Below are 16,468 nucleotides of genomic sequence, written 5' to 3'. Positions count from 1 at the left end.
TCCTCTCCCAATACTCTCTGCAGCTGGGGCATGGGGCTTCAGTGCTGAGGTGGTTCTGGGTGCAGCAATCATGGCCCTGTTGTTACACAGTTTGATGAAACAATTGTGTCAATGGCTTAGCACAAGGCTGACACCTACAAGTCAGTCATTTTAGTATCCCCTGAATGAAGGCCAGGTCACTTAGCCTGGCCCTCAACCCATCAGCCATCCATGGCCAAGTTATCTGCTCTTCTGATCTCCCTCAGCCCCTTTTGGGGAGCCCTTTCCAAAATCATGTATGTTGGAGTATCATCTGGGAAGGGGTCCATGTTCACAGTTCCCCCGTGGGTTGATTACCCCATGTGTAGGTCCTCTCTATACCTCAATTCTGCGACCCCAACCAACAGTATGACGGAGATCTTCTAAAGATTCGTTCTGAAGCCCAGCCCTATAGACACAGTCGTGGGGGCTTTGTTCTTGCTCAGTCTGTGTCTGGCCTCATTCCTGTCTGAGTTAGAAGTTACAAGTCTGCAGTTAATTAGGCTGGAGAGGACCTTCTCATCATTGGCTAAAAGAGGAACCCTGTGTGCCAACTGTGGAGGGCAGCCTGGTTCTGGCTCTCATTCTCTCTGGGTTTGGCCTCCAAAAAGAGGGAGGCTGCAGGCAGGTGGGCTGGGGCTGCCTCCATGTTTCGCCCTTGCTGGCTTTGGAGGAGCATCTCCCTACCTCTCACCCCCTACACATACATTCAGGTCTACTGAAAACCCACCCACCTCTGCATTCTCCTTTTTCGAGGACTCCAGGGGCCCTTTGATGAACATTGACTTCTAACATTGAGGCCTCTGGCTCCCCAGCTTCCCATCTCTCTGTGTCTCCCATTAATGTGAGACATATTTAAATTCTGGGAGCAGAGAATCTGGCTCTAGGTAGAAAAGCATCCAAGCTTGGATTTAGATAAAGAGGCTGAGGAGTCTGAACACATTGAGACCAAGCGGTTGATGTGTCCTCATTCATTCAAAATCACTCACAGTCATTGAAGGCTTGCTGCCAGCCGCGTTATCCTGCTTAATTCTCACAACAACACGGTGAGCAAGGTACTAGCATTATCCCAGTTTTACAGATGAGGAAACTGAGGCTTAGCAAAAACAAGTGTCTTGCCTAAGGTCCTAAAGCAAAAAAGCTGGGGTGTCAGGATTCCAACTTGTGTATCTGCAAGTAGCACTTAAGCTCTGAGTAGCATGCTGTGCCTCGGTTGCACGGAGTCACCTGTTCGTGTGTATGCTTAACGGCCTTGTATCATCATTACATTCAGTATCACTATTCTAATAAAACAGATAAACATCAAGGAAACATAAATGACCCCAAAAAGCACCAGTCAGGCAGAGATTGACAAGTAGGGAGGTTTGCTGGAAGAAGCAGGAGTATATCAGTCAGAGGCCAGGTGCTGGGAACAAGGATCACCCCAGCTATTTGAAACAGACATTTAATAGAAGGAATTAATATCTTAAGCTAGAGGAGAGTCCTGGAGGCTTGGCCTGCAGGAACTATGACTAGAACTCTACAGAACTCACCTGCCAGAGGCGCTGCCACCTTTTATCTATTTTTTAATCCTAGTAAAAAACACATACTATAAAATGTATCATCTTAACCACTTTTAAGTATAGAATTCAATAGTAACTATATTCCTGTTGTTGTGCAACAGATTTTTGGACTTTTCATCTTGCAAAACTTAAACTCTGTACTAATTGAACAATAACTCCCCATACCTCTCTCCCATCAGCCCCTGGCAACCATCATTCTACTTTCTGTTTCTATGAGTGTGATTACTTTAGATTCCTCAAATAAGTGAAATTATACAGTGTTTGGCTTTTTGTAACAATTATTTCACTTAGCATCACGTTCTCAAGGTTCATACATGTTGTAGCATGTGACAGAATGTTCTTCCTTTTTAGAGCTGTATAATATTTCATCGTGTGTCTATACACACACATACACACATCCACATCACATCACATTTTCTTTATTCACTTATCTGTCAATGGACATTTAGGTTGCTTCCACCTCTTGGCTATTGTGAATAATGCTGCCATGAACATGGGTATGCAAATATCTCTTGGAGATTCTATTTTCAATTCTTTTGTGTATATACTCAGAAGTGGCATTGCTGGGTCATATGGTAATTTTATTTGTAATTTTTTGAGGAATCTGCATACTGTTTGGCATAGTGGCTGTACCATTTTATATTCCCCCCAACAATGCACCAAGGGTCTAATCTCTCCTCACCCTTATCAACAATTCTTTTTTTAAATAACAGCCATCCCAATGGGGTGAGGTGATATTGCATTGTGGTTTTGATTTGCATTCCTCTAACAATTAGTAACGTTGAGCATCTTTTCATATGTTTGCTGGCCATTTGTGTATCTTCTTTGGAAAAATGTCTTTCAAGTCCTTTGCCCATTTTTAAATTAAGTTATTTGGTTTTTTATTATTGAGTTGTAGGAGTTCTTTATATATTCTAGATATTAACTCCTTATAGATATGTGATTTGCAAATATTTCTCCCATTCTGTAGGTTGCCTTTACCCTCCCTTTTTTTTTTTTTTTTTGAGATAGGGTCTTACTCCAGTTGCCTAGGGTGAAGTTCAACAGTGAGATCATGGCTCACTGCAACCTCAACCTCTGGGATCAGCTGATTCTCTCACCTCAGCCTCCTGAGTAGCTGGGACTACAGGTGTGCACCACCATGCCCAGCTAATTTTTTGCGTGTGTGTGTGTGTATGTGTGTGTGTGTGTGTTTGTAGAGATGGGGTTTCTCCATGTTGCCCAGGCTGATCTTGAACTCCTGGGGCTCAAGCAATCCTCCCACCTCAGCCTCCCAAACTGCTGGGATTACAGGTGTGAACCTCCACACCCAGCCCCCTTTCCCCCTCTTTTAATCTATTCCTTTCATGCATGGAAGTTTTTAAGTTCTAGTCCCATTTGCCTATTTCTGCTTTTGTTGCCTGTGATTTTGGCATCACTGCCAACACATCATTGCCAAATCCAATGTCACAAAGCTTTAGCATGTGTTTTCTTCTAGGAGTTTTATAGGGTCAGAGGGCTGCCTCTTCCGGTATAGTCAGGAGGATGGGGAAATAGATGGTCACCTCAAGAACTTCTGACTTCAGGGAGGTCTGTCATCAAAATTCAGAGCTCAGAGAGTTGCACCCTCCACCCACACAACTTACACTGGACGTTTATGAAGGTAGTGGCTAGATACTGCAACATAGGTGCAGAAAAACTCACCATCTCCGCAAACATATCACCAACCAGAAAGAACAGGTAGCCAGAGATGGTCTCTGTCTTACTGCTGTTTTCCCATCTTGCTTGGGTGGATCTAATGGGGAAGCCATGTTTTCTTCAGAACCCTTGCAGTGAGTAAGTCTAGAAGCATAATGTTCAGCTGTCAGCCTCTGCAGTGCATAACATTTCCAGTGAGGAGGTTCAAATGGAAGACAAGTACCAGGAGGCCACGGTAATAAATTAGGTGATGTATTAGGAAGTGCCAGGCCCCTACTTAGCAGAGAACAGAGCATTATTTCACTGGGACCTGGCATGAAGGAATGGTGGGTTAGTGAGGCAGGATAGTATTGGGTAGGGTAGTGCAGTGGTGATGGGCACAGCCTCTGCAGCTCAACAGGGCTTACATAGAATCCCAGGCCCACCATGCATGAGCCATATGACTTGGCTAGGTTACTCCACCTCTCCGGGTCTTCCTTTCCTTCCCTGTAAAAGGGTGGGAGGCTGCCCCCAGAATAATCTGTAGCCTGTCCCTTCTGAGCTGCTCAGCCCTTCCACACAACAAGGCCTGAATTTGAGTCTACTTTCCCTACCAATGAGGCTCTAGGGGTATGAATGGGACTTCCCAGAGTCTCCCTTTTCTAGTAGGCCATTTCACAGGAGCAAATGAGATGCAAAATTAGAGCTAAAAGACTCCCAAAGCACAAGGAAACACAAGGTCCTCTGAATGAGGCATCACCAGGACACCTAAACTATAAAACAGGTAAAAATTGGGGCTGTTCTGATTGAGGTGGGGGAAGTGATCCCTGTGACCACTCTCTTTAATTCCTTATCTTCTTGGCACCCCCATCAACTTCTGAGGATCCCAGGACCTCCTTAGAGCACAATTTGAAAGCTTGACTGGTTTATAGAAAGAATCAATTCTAGTGCCAGAAAGCCTAAGTTTGGTCACAACTCACCATCGTCAACTGTGTGGTGGTGGACAAACTACCTAACCTTCCCTGGCCCTCAGCTTCTTCATCTGCCATGGGCATCATTTTCCTCACTCTCCATGTTGTGTCTTAACTAGGAACCCACAGACAAGACAATGCTTTAAGCAGAAAACACAAGACAAAAGTAAGATGGCGTTGGTTTTGTTTGTACCTTGTCTCATAGATTTTTTATGGTAGGTTAGTGGTCAAATAATAAGTTGGAACTCCAAGCCCTCAAAATTGAGTCTTTTTATTGGTTTCAATTCCACTCCAACATCAAAATCTATAGTCTTCTATGTGCCTTTCTTGCAAGTGAGGCCCCTTTGCCCCCTTTCTTGCCCCTATCTCTCTCTATTTCCAGAACTCCAAGGTCCACCTGCAGCTTGGACTTTCAGAGTCCCCATCAGTCTCCTGTGTTTGCCCCCCAACCTTGTTTCAACCCACCTCTCTGTGGTTGCCCCTATCTCCCTCCTGCAGAATCTCAACTTCAGGAAGGGCACTCCCCAAAAAGGCAAAGAATACCCCATCACTAGGCCACACCTCCCTGCCAAACTCCGTACAACCTAATTCCATTTAGCCTTCCACCCTGACATCTTTCAGGGATGTGCCAACGGCAACTTTTGTGACTATTTTCCAATGTTACACAGGCACCTAATAACCTAGGACTGTTGTCCCCACTTGGAGGAGCTGCCAGAGGATCCCAGGACCTCTCTAGCATTAGCTCTTCATAAAGTGACTTTATCTGAATGACTAGATAATTGCTAACTTGTAGGGCAATCTTTAAAATGGCTCAAATGCGGCACAAGGTAGGAACCTAGAACTGGGGGGATATGAATTACTTTCTAGTAGAGAGGGCACTGAGAGGAGAGGACAGAGGGTAGGCTTTGGAGACAGAGGGGACTGGGCTCACCAATCAGCTTCTTCCCTTCCTGCACATGTGACACTTTGCTTCCTGTATCTCAGTTTACTCACCTGCAAAATAGGGACATAGAGAACGGCCCTATTTGTTAAGATTACATGAGATAATATATGTCAGGGTCTCTCAATTTCAGGACTATTGGCATTTGGGGCTGGATTATTCTTTGTTGAGGAGGGTGTTCTGTGCATTGCAGGATGTTTAGAGGCATCTCTGTTCTGTACCCAAAGGCACTGCTACCCTGAGCTGTGAAAACCAAAAATGTCTCCAAATACTGCCCAAATTCCCCTTGGAAGCAAAATCACCCTCAGTTAAGAGCCACTGGTGTATGAGAACACACTTGATCAGACTCTCACTATTGCTGGATGTATGTGACAAACTCACATTTATAAATTCATTTATTAAAAAGATACAAAGCTGATAACAGATCTGGGAGTGAAAATCAAATCTGTCAGGCAAATACTCTCTCATCTCTCGTTCCCTCCTCCTTCCCCGCCCCAACTCAGAACCTCCATCAAAGACCAGGTGTGCCTGGCGCAAGTTCCTCCTAAATGATCCAGACTGACCCCAGAACTCCCTTCCACTGGCCTGGATAATTCTTACAGCGTGGGCCTCCACCCTTGTGAAGTTGAATGCATTAATACCAGCAAAATATTTCTTAATCTCCTAAGCCTCAGCTTTGAATCCTTAAAAAGGAAAGAAAGAAACGGCACAAATCTCTTAATTAGAACGCCCAATCACTTCGATAAATATTTACCCGGTTCCGGCATGAGGCATGGAAACCCTGCGCCATTAGTCAATAGAGGTCAGCAAAGTGCACCTTGGGAACAGCGGGATGCAATTCAGCTCGGCTTTGGAGCGGGTGTGGGGGAGAATGTTTCCAGTCTTATTCTTCTGCTAAAGACAGGTGAACAAACACATTCCATGCCTACCCTGCACACCTGCCCCTCACAAAGTCTCAGGTGGGCATGAGGGCCTCATCGTAAATCATCGCCTGGTAGTCTGGCTTCCAAAGCTTTCTGGAGAGAGGCAGTGGCCTCTTCCGCTAATTGGGCCATGGAGCAAACCAAACCATTCCCCAGTGAGTGTTCTCTGGAGTGTCCTGGCTGGGCACCTTTGCTCCTATCTGGAACTCTCTTCCTTCCTTCCCACTGAGCCACAGCAAGGTCCACCCTCTACAGGCAGCTTCCCTAATGGTCCTGGTCCCCTCACCCCCACCCCCACCCTTCTACCCAACACTATTTCCCTGCACAGGTTCTATTTAGCTCTGAGGGCCTAGATACAGCCTGGAATACAACCTGGAATTGGGGACAGTCTCGCCTTGTGTATGTTTTCGAAGGCAAGGGCTTTCCTTATATTTTGGAGGTAAGCTTTCCGTAAATTCTTGCCAGGTAAGAAATTAGGTGCCATTATTCTTATTTTTCAGAGGTAAAAATGGAGACCCCAGGAGTTTGGGGGTCTTGCCCAAGGTCTTGCAGATCTTCAGGCCTCCTGAAGCCCAGGTTGGTGCTGCCACACAGTCCAGATGAGTGGACCCCTCTCTCCTGGCTGTAGTAACCTTCAGAGGCATCCTCATTGGAGCCTAAAATGGGAGTGGGGATGGGAGCAGGGTCTTAGAGAAGCAAGCTCTTAGCTCTGTTCCCCAGGGAGCAAAAACAGCTTGTCAGGTGGCAAAACTAAGACAAGACCCAAGGAAGCAGAAACGACCTAGGTGCTGGGGAAGGGGGAAGGGAAGGGTTTTGTTAGAAATATTTATTCATCCTGCCCCCTCTGCCCACCGCAACTTCTGTCCATCCTTTTGAGCTGAGCTCAAGCGCCACCCTTCCAGGAAGTCCTTCCAGAACCGTCCTTCTCACAACTGTTCTTCCCTACTTCATACTTTATAGGCTTATTTCTTGTGGCTTGTCTTCTCAGAAATGCTATGAATTCCACTGTGGTGGCCGACAGATCTCTCTCTGCCTCTATCCTCTCCCACCTCACCCCAGGGTTAGCTCTGAATTGCCCCTCCCCATTCCTTCCTTCCCGCCTCCTGCACGCTCCAAGGGTCCTTGGGCTGCAGGGATGCCCAAGGTCATCTGAGGACCCTGATAAAGCATGGGATTCCCAGAGAGGGAGAGGAAGGCCCAGTGACCTCAGGAGGGCCTTCTTGAGAGCCCAGAGGAGAGGAGCTGGGTATTCCCAGCTGGGCGTGGCTGTGCCTATGCAGAATAAGGTTAGGGCTGCTGCCTGGCTTGCTCCCACCAGGGCTTCCTAGCCTCTCCAGGCACACAGAAAATATTGGAGGAGTTGAATCACCCAGATAGTTGTGTGTTATCATCATGGCCACCACAGCTAACTGTTATCGATCACTTAATGTGCCAGGTTCTGTACTAAGTACACCACATGCATTATCTCCATTGATTCTCAGGACAATTCTCTCAGGTACTGGATTGTTATCTCCACTTTACAGATGAGGAAATGGAGGCTTAGCAAGATTAAATAAGTACCCCAAGGTCACATAACTTGAATCAGTCAGAGAATGGTAAGATGGAGTTGGGAGACCCTGGAAAGTTCTCTCCCTCTACTAGCCTCTGTTGCCTTCCCTGAGATGAGGTGGCTGCAGGATGAGCTCCCTCTGGGACCCTCTGGGGCCCTCCAGGTTCCTGTGGTCCCTCTTGCAGCCCTGGCCTGCATTCTCAGGAAAGCCAAGCTTGTAGATACAGCAGGGCATAGTAGTTAAGGGCAGGGACACTGATGCCCAAATGCCTGGGTCCATCGGTCACTGACGTGATCCTGGGCACATCATTGTACCTCTGTGTATCCATTTCGCCATCTGTAAAATGGGGGTGATACTCATGGCACCCACTTCATTTCTTGTGTGAGTATTAAATGTGTTCATATTTGTCAAGTGCTTAGAATAGCACTGCACACAGCTTGAGCACTATGTAAGAGTTTGTTAAATAAATAAAAATTTCCCTTCCTTTTGCTCTGTGTTGAGGTCCTTGCTTGTGGAGGAAGGTCTGGAATGCCTGGTGAGTGGAGGGGTGGGGTAGGGGGGGACAGAATTACTCTAGTGATGAAGACAAAGCCCAAGAATCAGAGGAGCCTTATAGAATCAACCGAGGGAGCGAGGGAGCGGGGCATGGTGAGGGAGATTTCTGTCCTCTCTGAGCAGTTCCAACAAGAGGCTTCCAAAAATCAAAGCCAGTGGAAGGGATGACATGGAAAGGTTTGCAACCCCACACATGGCACTGTGATCAGTTCCTCAAATAGGTGACCACAGCCTGGTGGCTGGCCTGAGCCATACCCTTTAATTCCTAAGAAAGGGGGTAAAACATATATTAACTCAGCTAAAGTGTTTGACGAATATTTTAAAAAGAATCAGAGAAGCGGCTCCTCGGACTGGCAGACAGTCGCTCACCAGCCACCTTGCACCCCAAATGAGGGGCTGGGGGCTGGAGAGCCGCTGCTCTGTAAATCCAGAACGGGCTTTCTGTCTCACCCGGGTGACTTTTTTTTTTTTTTTTTTTTTTAAATGTGCCAGGAATTCCTCTCCCACGTGGGGTGGACTCCGAGGTACTCAATTAAGCAGCCAATGAGAAGTCAGCTCTCCGGTAGCAAATGACCCTGACACTTCTTGTAACATAAACAGTTGAAACGTTTCCAATTAGAACTGGAGACAGAGACGTTTGAACTCTTTCTGTCGACTCCCCTCCTTCTTTAAAATAATTGTCAAGCCTTTGGACGGGGTGTTGTATACATGTTTTTTATTTTCTTTTCTCTTTCTCCAGCATAAAAGACATGCATTTTTCTCCTTGTTTTTCCTAATTTGTGGGGTGGCATGTGGGGGGTGGGGGGGAAGGGGAGATATTGGTGGTAAGCTTAAAGGGATGTTGGCCTGGTTCCTTACCTCCCTGCCCCCTTCCTGCTCAGGGTTCAGGCAGCCGGTGGGAGCGGGGAGCGATGCTGGGTGAGGAGTGAGTGGGAGCTACAGGCAGGAGAGGCCTGTACTCCTAAAACCAGGCTCTCAGTAAGGGCTGGGAATGAATGAATGAATGAATGAATGTCTTTTCTTCAGCAAAAACTCTCACGTATCCAGCTTGCGCAAGCAAAGGGGTCGCTGAGGTTGACCATTAAACTGGATTCGAATCCTGACCCTCTGCCCAGCTCGGGGCAAATGACTGAGCTTTCTCAGCCTCTCTTTTTTGCTCTATAAAATGGGGTCCCCAGCCAAACCGCTTCCCTCGGGAGTGAGGTAAGGGAGAGGAGAGCGCTGCCTGGGTAGCAGTGCCCTGCCTTGTACCCAGTGAGCACTCAAGCGCTGTTCTTCCTGACTGCGTAGAGTGGTTCTACCGCCCGGCTCTGCGGAGGAGGCGGCGCTCTGCAAAACCGCGTCGGGGACACTCAGCCGCGAACTCCTCCAGCGTGCCGGGCTCGGCGCTGGCGCTGGGGCTCACAGGTGAACTCGACGTGGGTCTGCCGTGCGGGAGCGCTCTGGCTTGTGTGGTCACCGGGGACGTGGACATCGGGGCAGGAGGGACACCCGGGCCAGAGACAGAGCTGCTGTGGTTTTCTGTGTGTACACAGTCCTCTAAGACCCGACCTGGGGGCCCCGGGGCTTCTCAGCCCCCTGCGGGCGGGCGCCGTCGGAGCCAGTTCAGAGGGAGACTGAGAGGGAGGCCCGGCGAGGCGCCGCGTCCCTGGCATCTTAAAGGCATTGTGTTTAATAAATTCAAGCGAGACGCACACCCGCTCTCAGCCCCCTCTCCTCTCGGCTCCCAAATCGAGACCTGCTCTAGGACCCCCAGTTTACGGGGTCTTAAAACCCCCTCTACTTTGAGTGGCAGCTTCAAAGAGCTCTCTTTAAAGTTCGCCCCATCCCCCGCCCCCACGTCCCCTTTTACAGGCCACCCCTCCTCCACCACTCCTTCTAGACTTCTGGAGGACGACGACAACAAAACACTAAATGCAGGTTTAAAGGGGGGAGCGGGGAGTCTTCAGGCTTCCTCCAGAACGTGGGCTGTAGAAGTGACCTGTTTCAGGCGTGCGCAGGAGTCGCAACAACGTAGAGTTTGGGTTTTCTTTTTCTTTCTTTTTTTTCCCTCTTTTCTTTTCCTTTTTTTTTTTTTTTTTTTTTTTTGTTTGTGTGTGTGTTTTTACCTTTTATTATTTAAATTGATACGTTTCATTACTAGGGAGAAAAATAAAATATTCCTTTGATACACAAAATCAAATTGATATTTAGCCTCTGCTTACTTTTTTATGCATGGCTCCTTTATACCACATGGTAGTGACAGATTGTTTGAGCTGGAAGGAAAAGCCATTCAAAGCTAATTAAGCAGCCATTCCAAGCACTATTTGCAAGCGGGAGGCTCAGAAGCCTCGGCATTTGTCAGCGCTCCCCCACCCCGCGTGGTTTTGACTGACAGCTCTGGCCGCGGACTGACAAGGCCCAGCAACTCCGCCAATCAGCAACGAAGAGCCCCTTCGGCGGTCCGTGATTGGTGACGCGCACCTTGCTCGGAGGCGTGGTCGGCGTCCCCCACGTGGGGCTGGAGCGAGAAAGGGGCGGGGCGGGTAAGAAGCGGGTGCGCCCACCCGTGACGTAAGGGGGAGGGCAGAGAAGGGGGAGGGGGAAAGGAAGCTCCAAAGAGGAGCCATTTTGTGTCTAATGAATGCTGCGGCCAGATGCTCGCATCTGTCGAGCCGTGCTTCTCCCTCCTCCGTCTTCGGTGCGCGCCGAAACACGATTTATGTTTTTATTTAGGAGAATAAATAAATGAAGAAGGGAGCGCAGTTCGGGGCTGGCGGCCGGAGTGGGCGCGGGGAGGTTCAGTTCTGAGGCGGGTGCTCACGTGTAACTCCCCGCGCTCCGGCCTCCGGGCGCCCGCTAGCTCTCAGCTCCTCATTAAGATGCAAAAGCTAACCTCCGGCTCCTAATGAGGGGAGAATATAGATCCAGGGGCGCGCGGTCGGCTCGCGCGCGCCCGCCGCGGGCCCCGGGGTGCGTGCGGGCTCGCGGACTTGCCGGGGAGGGCCCCGGGGGTCCCGCCTTGGCAGCCCACCGGGCCGTGCGCGCTTCGAGGGCCACTCCCTGCTTGCTCGTCTGCCCCGCCGTAACCCCGAGCGCGGGAGGGCGAGGCCATCGGTTTGCGGGCAAGCTGGCCCGGGAGTCGAGTGGCCTGTGCGACCAAGCGGGGAGTCCGGGGGGCGCGGGGCAGGGGTGGGCGAGGCGCGAGTGGGGGAGCGTCCGCGCCCCCCGGGGTGCCCAGGCTGGCGACCTAGACACCTACAGGCTTCCGCCAACGCCGTGACGCTGCCGGGAGCAGGCTGAGCAAACCAGGTGGGAACTCGGAGTTCCCGGGCCTCGGCCGAGCAGGGTCCCGACCCCTTCTCCAACCCCCTCAGCCTGGGGATGCAGTGAGGAGCCCGAGCGGCGAGGCTACGGCGAGGGTGAAGTTGTCCCCACCGGGAAGGCGCCCCGAATGGGGCCAGCCGTGGCTGAGCCTGTTGTCCAGGGGCAGCCAGGCCCTTCCATCTGCGCTGCCCGCCAAGCCAGAGTCCCTCAGACTTCTCCTCGCAGGCAGCCGCCGCACATCAAAGGAGATGTTTATTTGGCTTTCTGAAAAGAAGGGCGAGTGAACAAAGGAGAGCTGGGGGCTATGGGGGGAGGCGGGCAGAAGAAGGGGTGAAGAAAAGGGGACATCCTCAGTTACAAGCAAATTTTTAAAGGTCGGAGGCAACTTTAGGAGCCACCATTTTATCAGTCCTAAATCTTTTGAAGTGAAAACATTAAAGTGACAAAGTGATTCTGTTTGTTTTATAGTATCTAATTGGGCTGCTTTGCAGACCTAATGAGATTAGAGGGAGGAATCGTTCGCCGCCGCTGCAGAATAAACTGATACATTACTACCAGCCACAGGTTTTGAAGATTGTACAGCCTGTCTTATTTTCTTTTGTTGTTATTCCTCTGTCTTCCCTCTTTCCTCCTCCCGCCAAATAATTATTTGCTAGTAGATCGTGGGGAAAAAAAAAGAGGAGGAAAAAAACTCTAGCAGCCCAGGACTATAATATATATCTATTTATTATATGTCTTTCGGTTAATTCCTGATCTGAGGAGCGCTGTTTTTCACTCCCATGCGAAAGTCACCAGCGGGTAGGGCCTGATTGCTACTTTTCATGCATAGTTTTAGACACAAGAGGGCATTGTGACGTCGCGCCCAGCGGCACCCAGTCGTAGGCCGAGTCCCGCAGCCCCACGTGGGGGCCCCGCGCTCCCATTGGCCAGCGCCGGACGAAGCTGCCACATTATTTTGTTACTTTTCAGTCCCTATTTGGAACTGCTCTCGCGGCAGTTCAGACCTCGTGCTCGTCCCCCTCGCCTGTCTGTGTGTGGTATCCGTAGGTCCGGGGCACTTTTTTTTGGGGTGTGTGTGTGTGTGTGCGCGCGTGTGTGTGTTGGGTGTGTGTGTTTTGGGGGTTTGTCGGGGCGCGGAGAGGAGAGCCGGGCCGAGGGAAAGGAAGGAAGCCGCAGAGCTCCCCGGTCTCGGGCTGCGTCTCCCTTCCAGCGCTCTCCTGCTTGTGCGCTCCAAGGCGGCAGCGGCGGTGGCGCCGAGCGCTCCTCGCTGGGGACGCGGCGCTCAAGCTGGGAGCAGCGAGAACCCTTTGCGGAGGCTTCCCGTACCCGCTGGAGTTAGGATGCCAGGGCGTTTGATTTGCACCTACTGAGCCCGGAGTTCCTCCCCGGCCCTGGGAAGGGCTTGCAGCAGCAGCAGCGGCGGCGGCGGCGGCAGCGTCAGTAGCAGACGGAACAGCAGGCTCTCCTCTCCGAGGGGGGGCGTCGAAGCGCCCGCGCCGGGCTCCCGCCCTCACCCTCCGGCGCTCCTGCGGCCCCAAGCCACCACCTCGTAGCCCGCCTCCTTCCTCTTCTCGCAGCGAGCCCCAGGCCCGGCCGCCTCTAGGATCGGACCCGCGCGTCTCGGATGCTTGGGGCTGCCCCGGCGCGCCCCCCTACAGGCGCGACGCGCTGACTGACCCAAAGGGGGCCGGAGCTCGCCCCAGGAGGGGCCCCCGGCCTCGGGACCCCGCGCCGGACCTGCCGGGGTGCCGACGATGTCCGCGCAGTCCCGGGCACTGACGCGCTCGACGCAGCCCAGGGAGGGCGGCCGGCCGCTGCCCGCCGAGCCCTAGGCGCACAAAGCCCGCGCCCGCCGCCCGGCCCCGGCGCCCGCCGACGACTTTGCCGCCTGCTCCGCGGCTCTTTGTCTCCACTTGGGGCGGGCGCCCGACTCTGGGATTTCGCTGCGAGAACGAGCTGGGGGGGCCGGGGGCGAGCTCTCGGTTTCCCGGCCGCCCCCCGCTCGGGCTCGGCTCCCCCCTCCCCCGCACCTCCCCGGCCCGGGCTCTCGGCGCTTCCACGCTCTCGGAATCACGACCCCTCCCTGCCATGTATCCGCAGGGCAGACATCCGGTGAGTAATTGCAACTCGGTTTATTTAAGCATCTATCATGGCAGGGTAAACGAGGCAGTTTATCTGGCACCTCCATTTTGCTTGTTGCTACCTTTATGGTGTGTGTTTGTGCGTGTGCTCTCACACAAAGGGGATGCGGCCGGGGGGCGCCGTTGAGAGAGGAGGTTAATTCCGCGCGAGTGGCGCGGGGGGCTGCCTGTGTTCCAGGGGGAGCTGTTCACGCGGTCCCCGGCCCAGCTCTTAAGTCTCCCAACTCACCCGGCTTGTCTCCCGCCCCCGCCTTACTGGGGAGAGGGAGGCCCTTGGTGAAAGGCATGGGAGCCCCGCTGCCGACTGGGAGAGATGGGGCGCCCCCCCTCCTCCCTGTCGGAGAGCTGAGAAACTTGCTGGGAAGGTTCTGGGCTGAGGGTGGCCTCTCTGGTTGGGCGCCGTCGGGGAGGGGCCGGGGCCGCGGCCGCTCTGAGAGCCGTCTCATGCCCCTGCCCCCTCCCCTGTCTTGTCTTCGCGGGCTCCAGGCTCCCCATCAACCCGGGCAGCCGGGATTTAAATTCACGGTGGCTGAGTCTTGTGACAGGATCAAAGACGAATTCCAGTTCCTGCAAGCTCAGTATCACAGGTAAGGCCGGTGGGGGCCGCCCCGGGGCTGGCGGGGAGGGGCGGCCCCTGCGCGGCTCCTGCCATCCCCCGCGGGGACGGAGGGGGCTCCTGACCCAGGGGCGGCGGGGCAGCCCGGGCCTCCGCCTTTTGTTTCCCCTTTCCGAGCGCGCCGCCTTAACCCTTTATTGCCCGCAGCCGCCCGGCTCCCAGCGCCGCCTGTGGGATCCCCGAATGAGGGTCTAGGTTGCGGCGAGCAGATTCACTCCGGGTTCTGGGTGTGGGGAGCCAGCGTCAGGGTCCTGCTCCCCTGCGGCCGTGATAAGTCCTCTGACTGGGCCGCGGGAAGTTTCGAATTGTTTCACATCCCCCTCCCCACGGCGGGGACCCAAATCCCCCCGCGTCCCCTGGCTGTGGGATAAGAGGGCGCCCCCGGAGGGTGTCAGGGAAGTGGAAAAGTGGCTCCCGAGGCCCTTGGGTCGGGGCCTCAGAGGAGGCTGCCCAGGCGCCAGGCCTGAGCCGGCTTTTTCTGCCCTCGCAGCCTCAAAGTGGAGTACGACAAGCTGGCAAACGAGAAGACGGAGATGCAGCGCCATTATGTGATGGTGAGATGCGGCAGTGGGCCTGGGGGGCAGTGGGGGCGCCGACCCCGGCCGGGGGCGCGGCGTGTATCTGGGGAGATGAGCGCCAGGTCCCCACCACCGCCCAGCCGCAGGGCGGCCTTAGTAGAGGGCATAATCTGGTCTTGCCCTCCCCTTCCCCAGCTTCCATTGCCGGGGCCACTTGGAAGAGGGTGAGTGAGGGGAGGGACAGAAAGAGAAACCCCGATTCCAGGCCGGCGACTTCTGTACTATCTTTGTGTGCCTTTAATTTGTGTTTTGAAAGTTGCCCAGGGGCCGATTGCCATTGCCCTATCTTGGCTAGTAAGATAGGATTGGACCAGCCCATGTGAAATTAGGATTGCTAAAAATCTCTCTTAGTGACCTCCTGGGAGTGTTTAGAAACTTTTCTGCTTTGCAGCTGGGATCTAGCCAGAGGGGGACAGAAGCCCTCCTTCCCCAGGATGTTGTGAGGAGTGGAGAGGCCTTATAAAGCCCTCTGCTTTCACTCCCCTCCTCAGGGATCCCCCAGCTGGGTATCTTGTCCACGCTGGGGCAGTAGGCAGACTGTCTTCCTTTTGCCCAGTGTCCGTTTCAGCAAGTTTTAATCTTCATTTGTGAGAGGGCACGGCTGCCTGCACTGCTTTCCACATAAGAGGCCTTCGACACAGTGCTAAATAACTCTCAGAGGACAAGAGGGTCCCAGTGTACACACGATTCCCTGTTGAACCTGAACCTTGTATAAACAGGATATAGGGCACATGTGGTGCTTGTGGGAGGGAGGACCCAGCTCCCCTTACTACCACATATATAACGTTCTGTTGAGATGAGAGGAACACTCACCCTTGTCAGCTCTTAAACCGCTCTGTAAGCTGGCTTTGGGGTTTGATTTAAACTTCTTTAGCAAATGTATTGTAAAAGTATGACTTGGGCAAAACCTTTCCAAGAAAAAACTGATTTTCAAAAATGATCAGATTTCTGTGTTGTCTGTTAATAGCCATTCTTTTTACTTTTAGTACTATGAGATGTCCTATGGCTTGAACATTGAAATGCACAAGCAGGTAAGTGCTTTTCTCTTTTGAAAAATATATTTCATTTTTTAAAAACTTACATATGTGGACGTCTTATATTCTCTCTTGTTTGAAAATGAGCCTGGTTCTTCTATTCCTCCCCCTTCTCCTTGAAGAGTGAATGGATCAAGTCCTTGAAATGCAGGGTCTGAGGCTTTGCTGATTTTTTTTTTAGACACGTTGAGCTTTTAGCATTCGAGCTTGTGAAATTAGTCCTGGTCTTGGATCCTGGTGGAGGATAAAGGACCAAAGGGAAAGTTGTACCTCCAGGATCTGCTTTACAAACTCCTGAAAGCCCAGAGGTGGCTGGCTGCTTTTATCTGTTTTAATGTAAAATTCTCAAGAGGAAATACAGGAGGATTTTTTTTTTCTTTCTCTCTCTCTTTTTTTTCTTTTTGCAAAAATGTGATGTTCTGCGTTGATAAGATTAAACTTCAAGAGCCTTAAAAGCCAGGCTGAGCTGTCGAAATTTAAGGGAATGAAGCTGCTAACTGCTTAAAAATATAAAGCCAGAATGAAATACAACTTTAATGCCTTGCATTGACAAGGTGGTTTTTTCATCTCTGTCTTGATTTGAAGGCAGCCGAATTCCCATTTTACAGAGAAGGAAGC

At 51.8% G+C, this 16,468-nt stretch overlaps 2 protein-coding genes across 18 annotated transcripts in view; one reads left to right on the top strand and one right to left on the bottom strand.

Annotated features, from left to right (window-relative positions):
• Positions 1 to 16,468, bottom strand: part of LOC126958166 (40S ribosomal protein SA-like) — a 900,761-nt gene that overhangs the window by 297,605 nt on the left and 586,688 nt on the right. The window contains exon 1 of one of the 2 annotated variants that reach the window (XM_050796364.1): positions 1,737 to 1,746. The exons of the other annotated variant lie outside the window; for it this stretch is intronic. The gene's annotated coding sequence lies outside the window, so the exon portion shown is untranslated. Of the gene's footprint in view, positions 1 to 1,736; positions 1,747 to 16,468 lie in introns of those variants that run through there. 2 annotated transcript variants of the gene reach the window in all.
• TLE3 (TLE family member 3, transcriptional corepressor) overlaps positions 12,368 to 16,468 on the top strand; it is a 50,345-nt gene continuing 46,244 nt past the window's right edge. For 15 of the 16 annotated variants that reach the window (XM_050796295.1, XM_050796287.1, XM_050796296.1 and 12 more), the window contains exons 1-4: positions 12,368 to 13,593; positions 14,109 to 14,209; positions 14,729 to 14,792; positions 15,803 to 15,847. In XM_050796295.1, the coding sequence (XP_050652252.1) occupies positions 13,570 to 13,593; positions 14,109 to 14,209; positions 14,729 to 14,792; positions 15,803 to 15,847 (234 nt within the window). In that variant the 5' untranslated portion in view covers positions 12,368 to 13,569. Of the gene's footprint in view, positions 13,594 to 14,091; positions 14,210 to 14,728; positions 14,793 to 15,802; positions 15,848 to 16,468 lie in introns of those variants that run through there. The other variant, XM_050796280.1, reaches the window with a different exon arrangement.

This window comes from Macaca thibetana, chromosome 7, assembly GCF_024542745.1.
Source record: "Macaca thibetana thibetana isolate TM-01 chromosome 7, ASM2454274v1, whole genome shotgun sequence".
Classification (NCBI taxonomy): domain Eukaryota; kingdom Metazoa; phylum Chordata; class Mammalia; order Primates; family Cercopithecidae; genus Macaca; species Macaca thibetana.
This window is presented reverse-complemented; position numbering and strand designations above follow the sequence as displayed.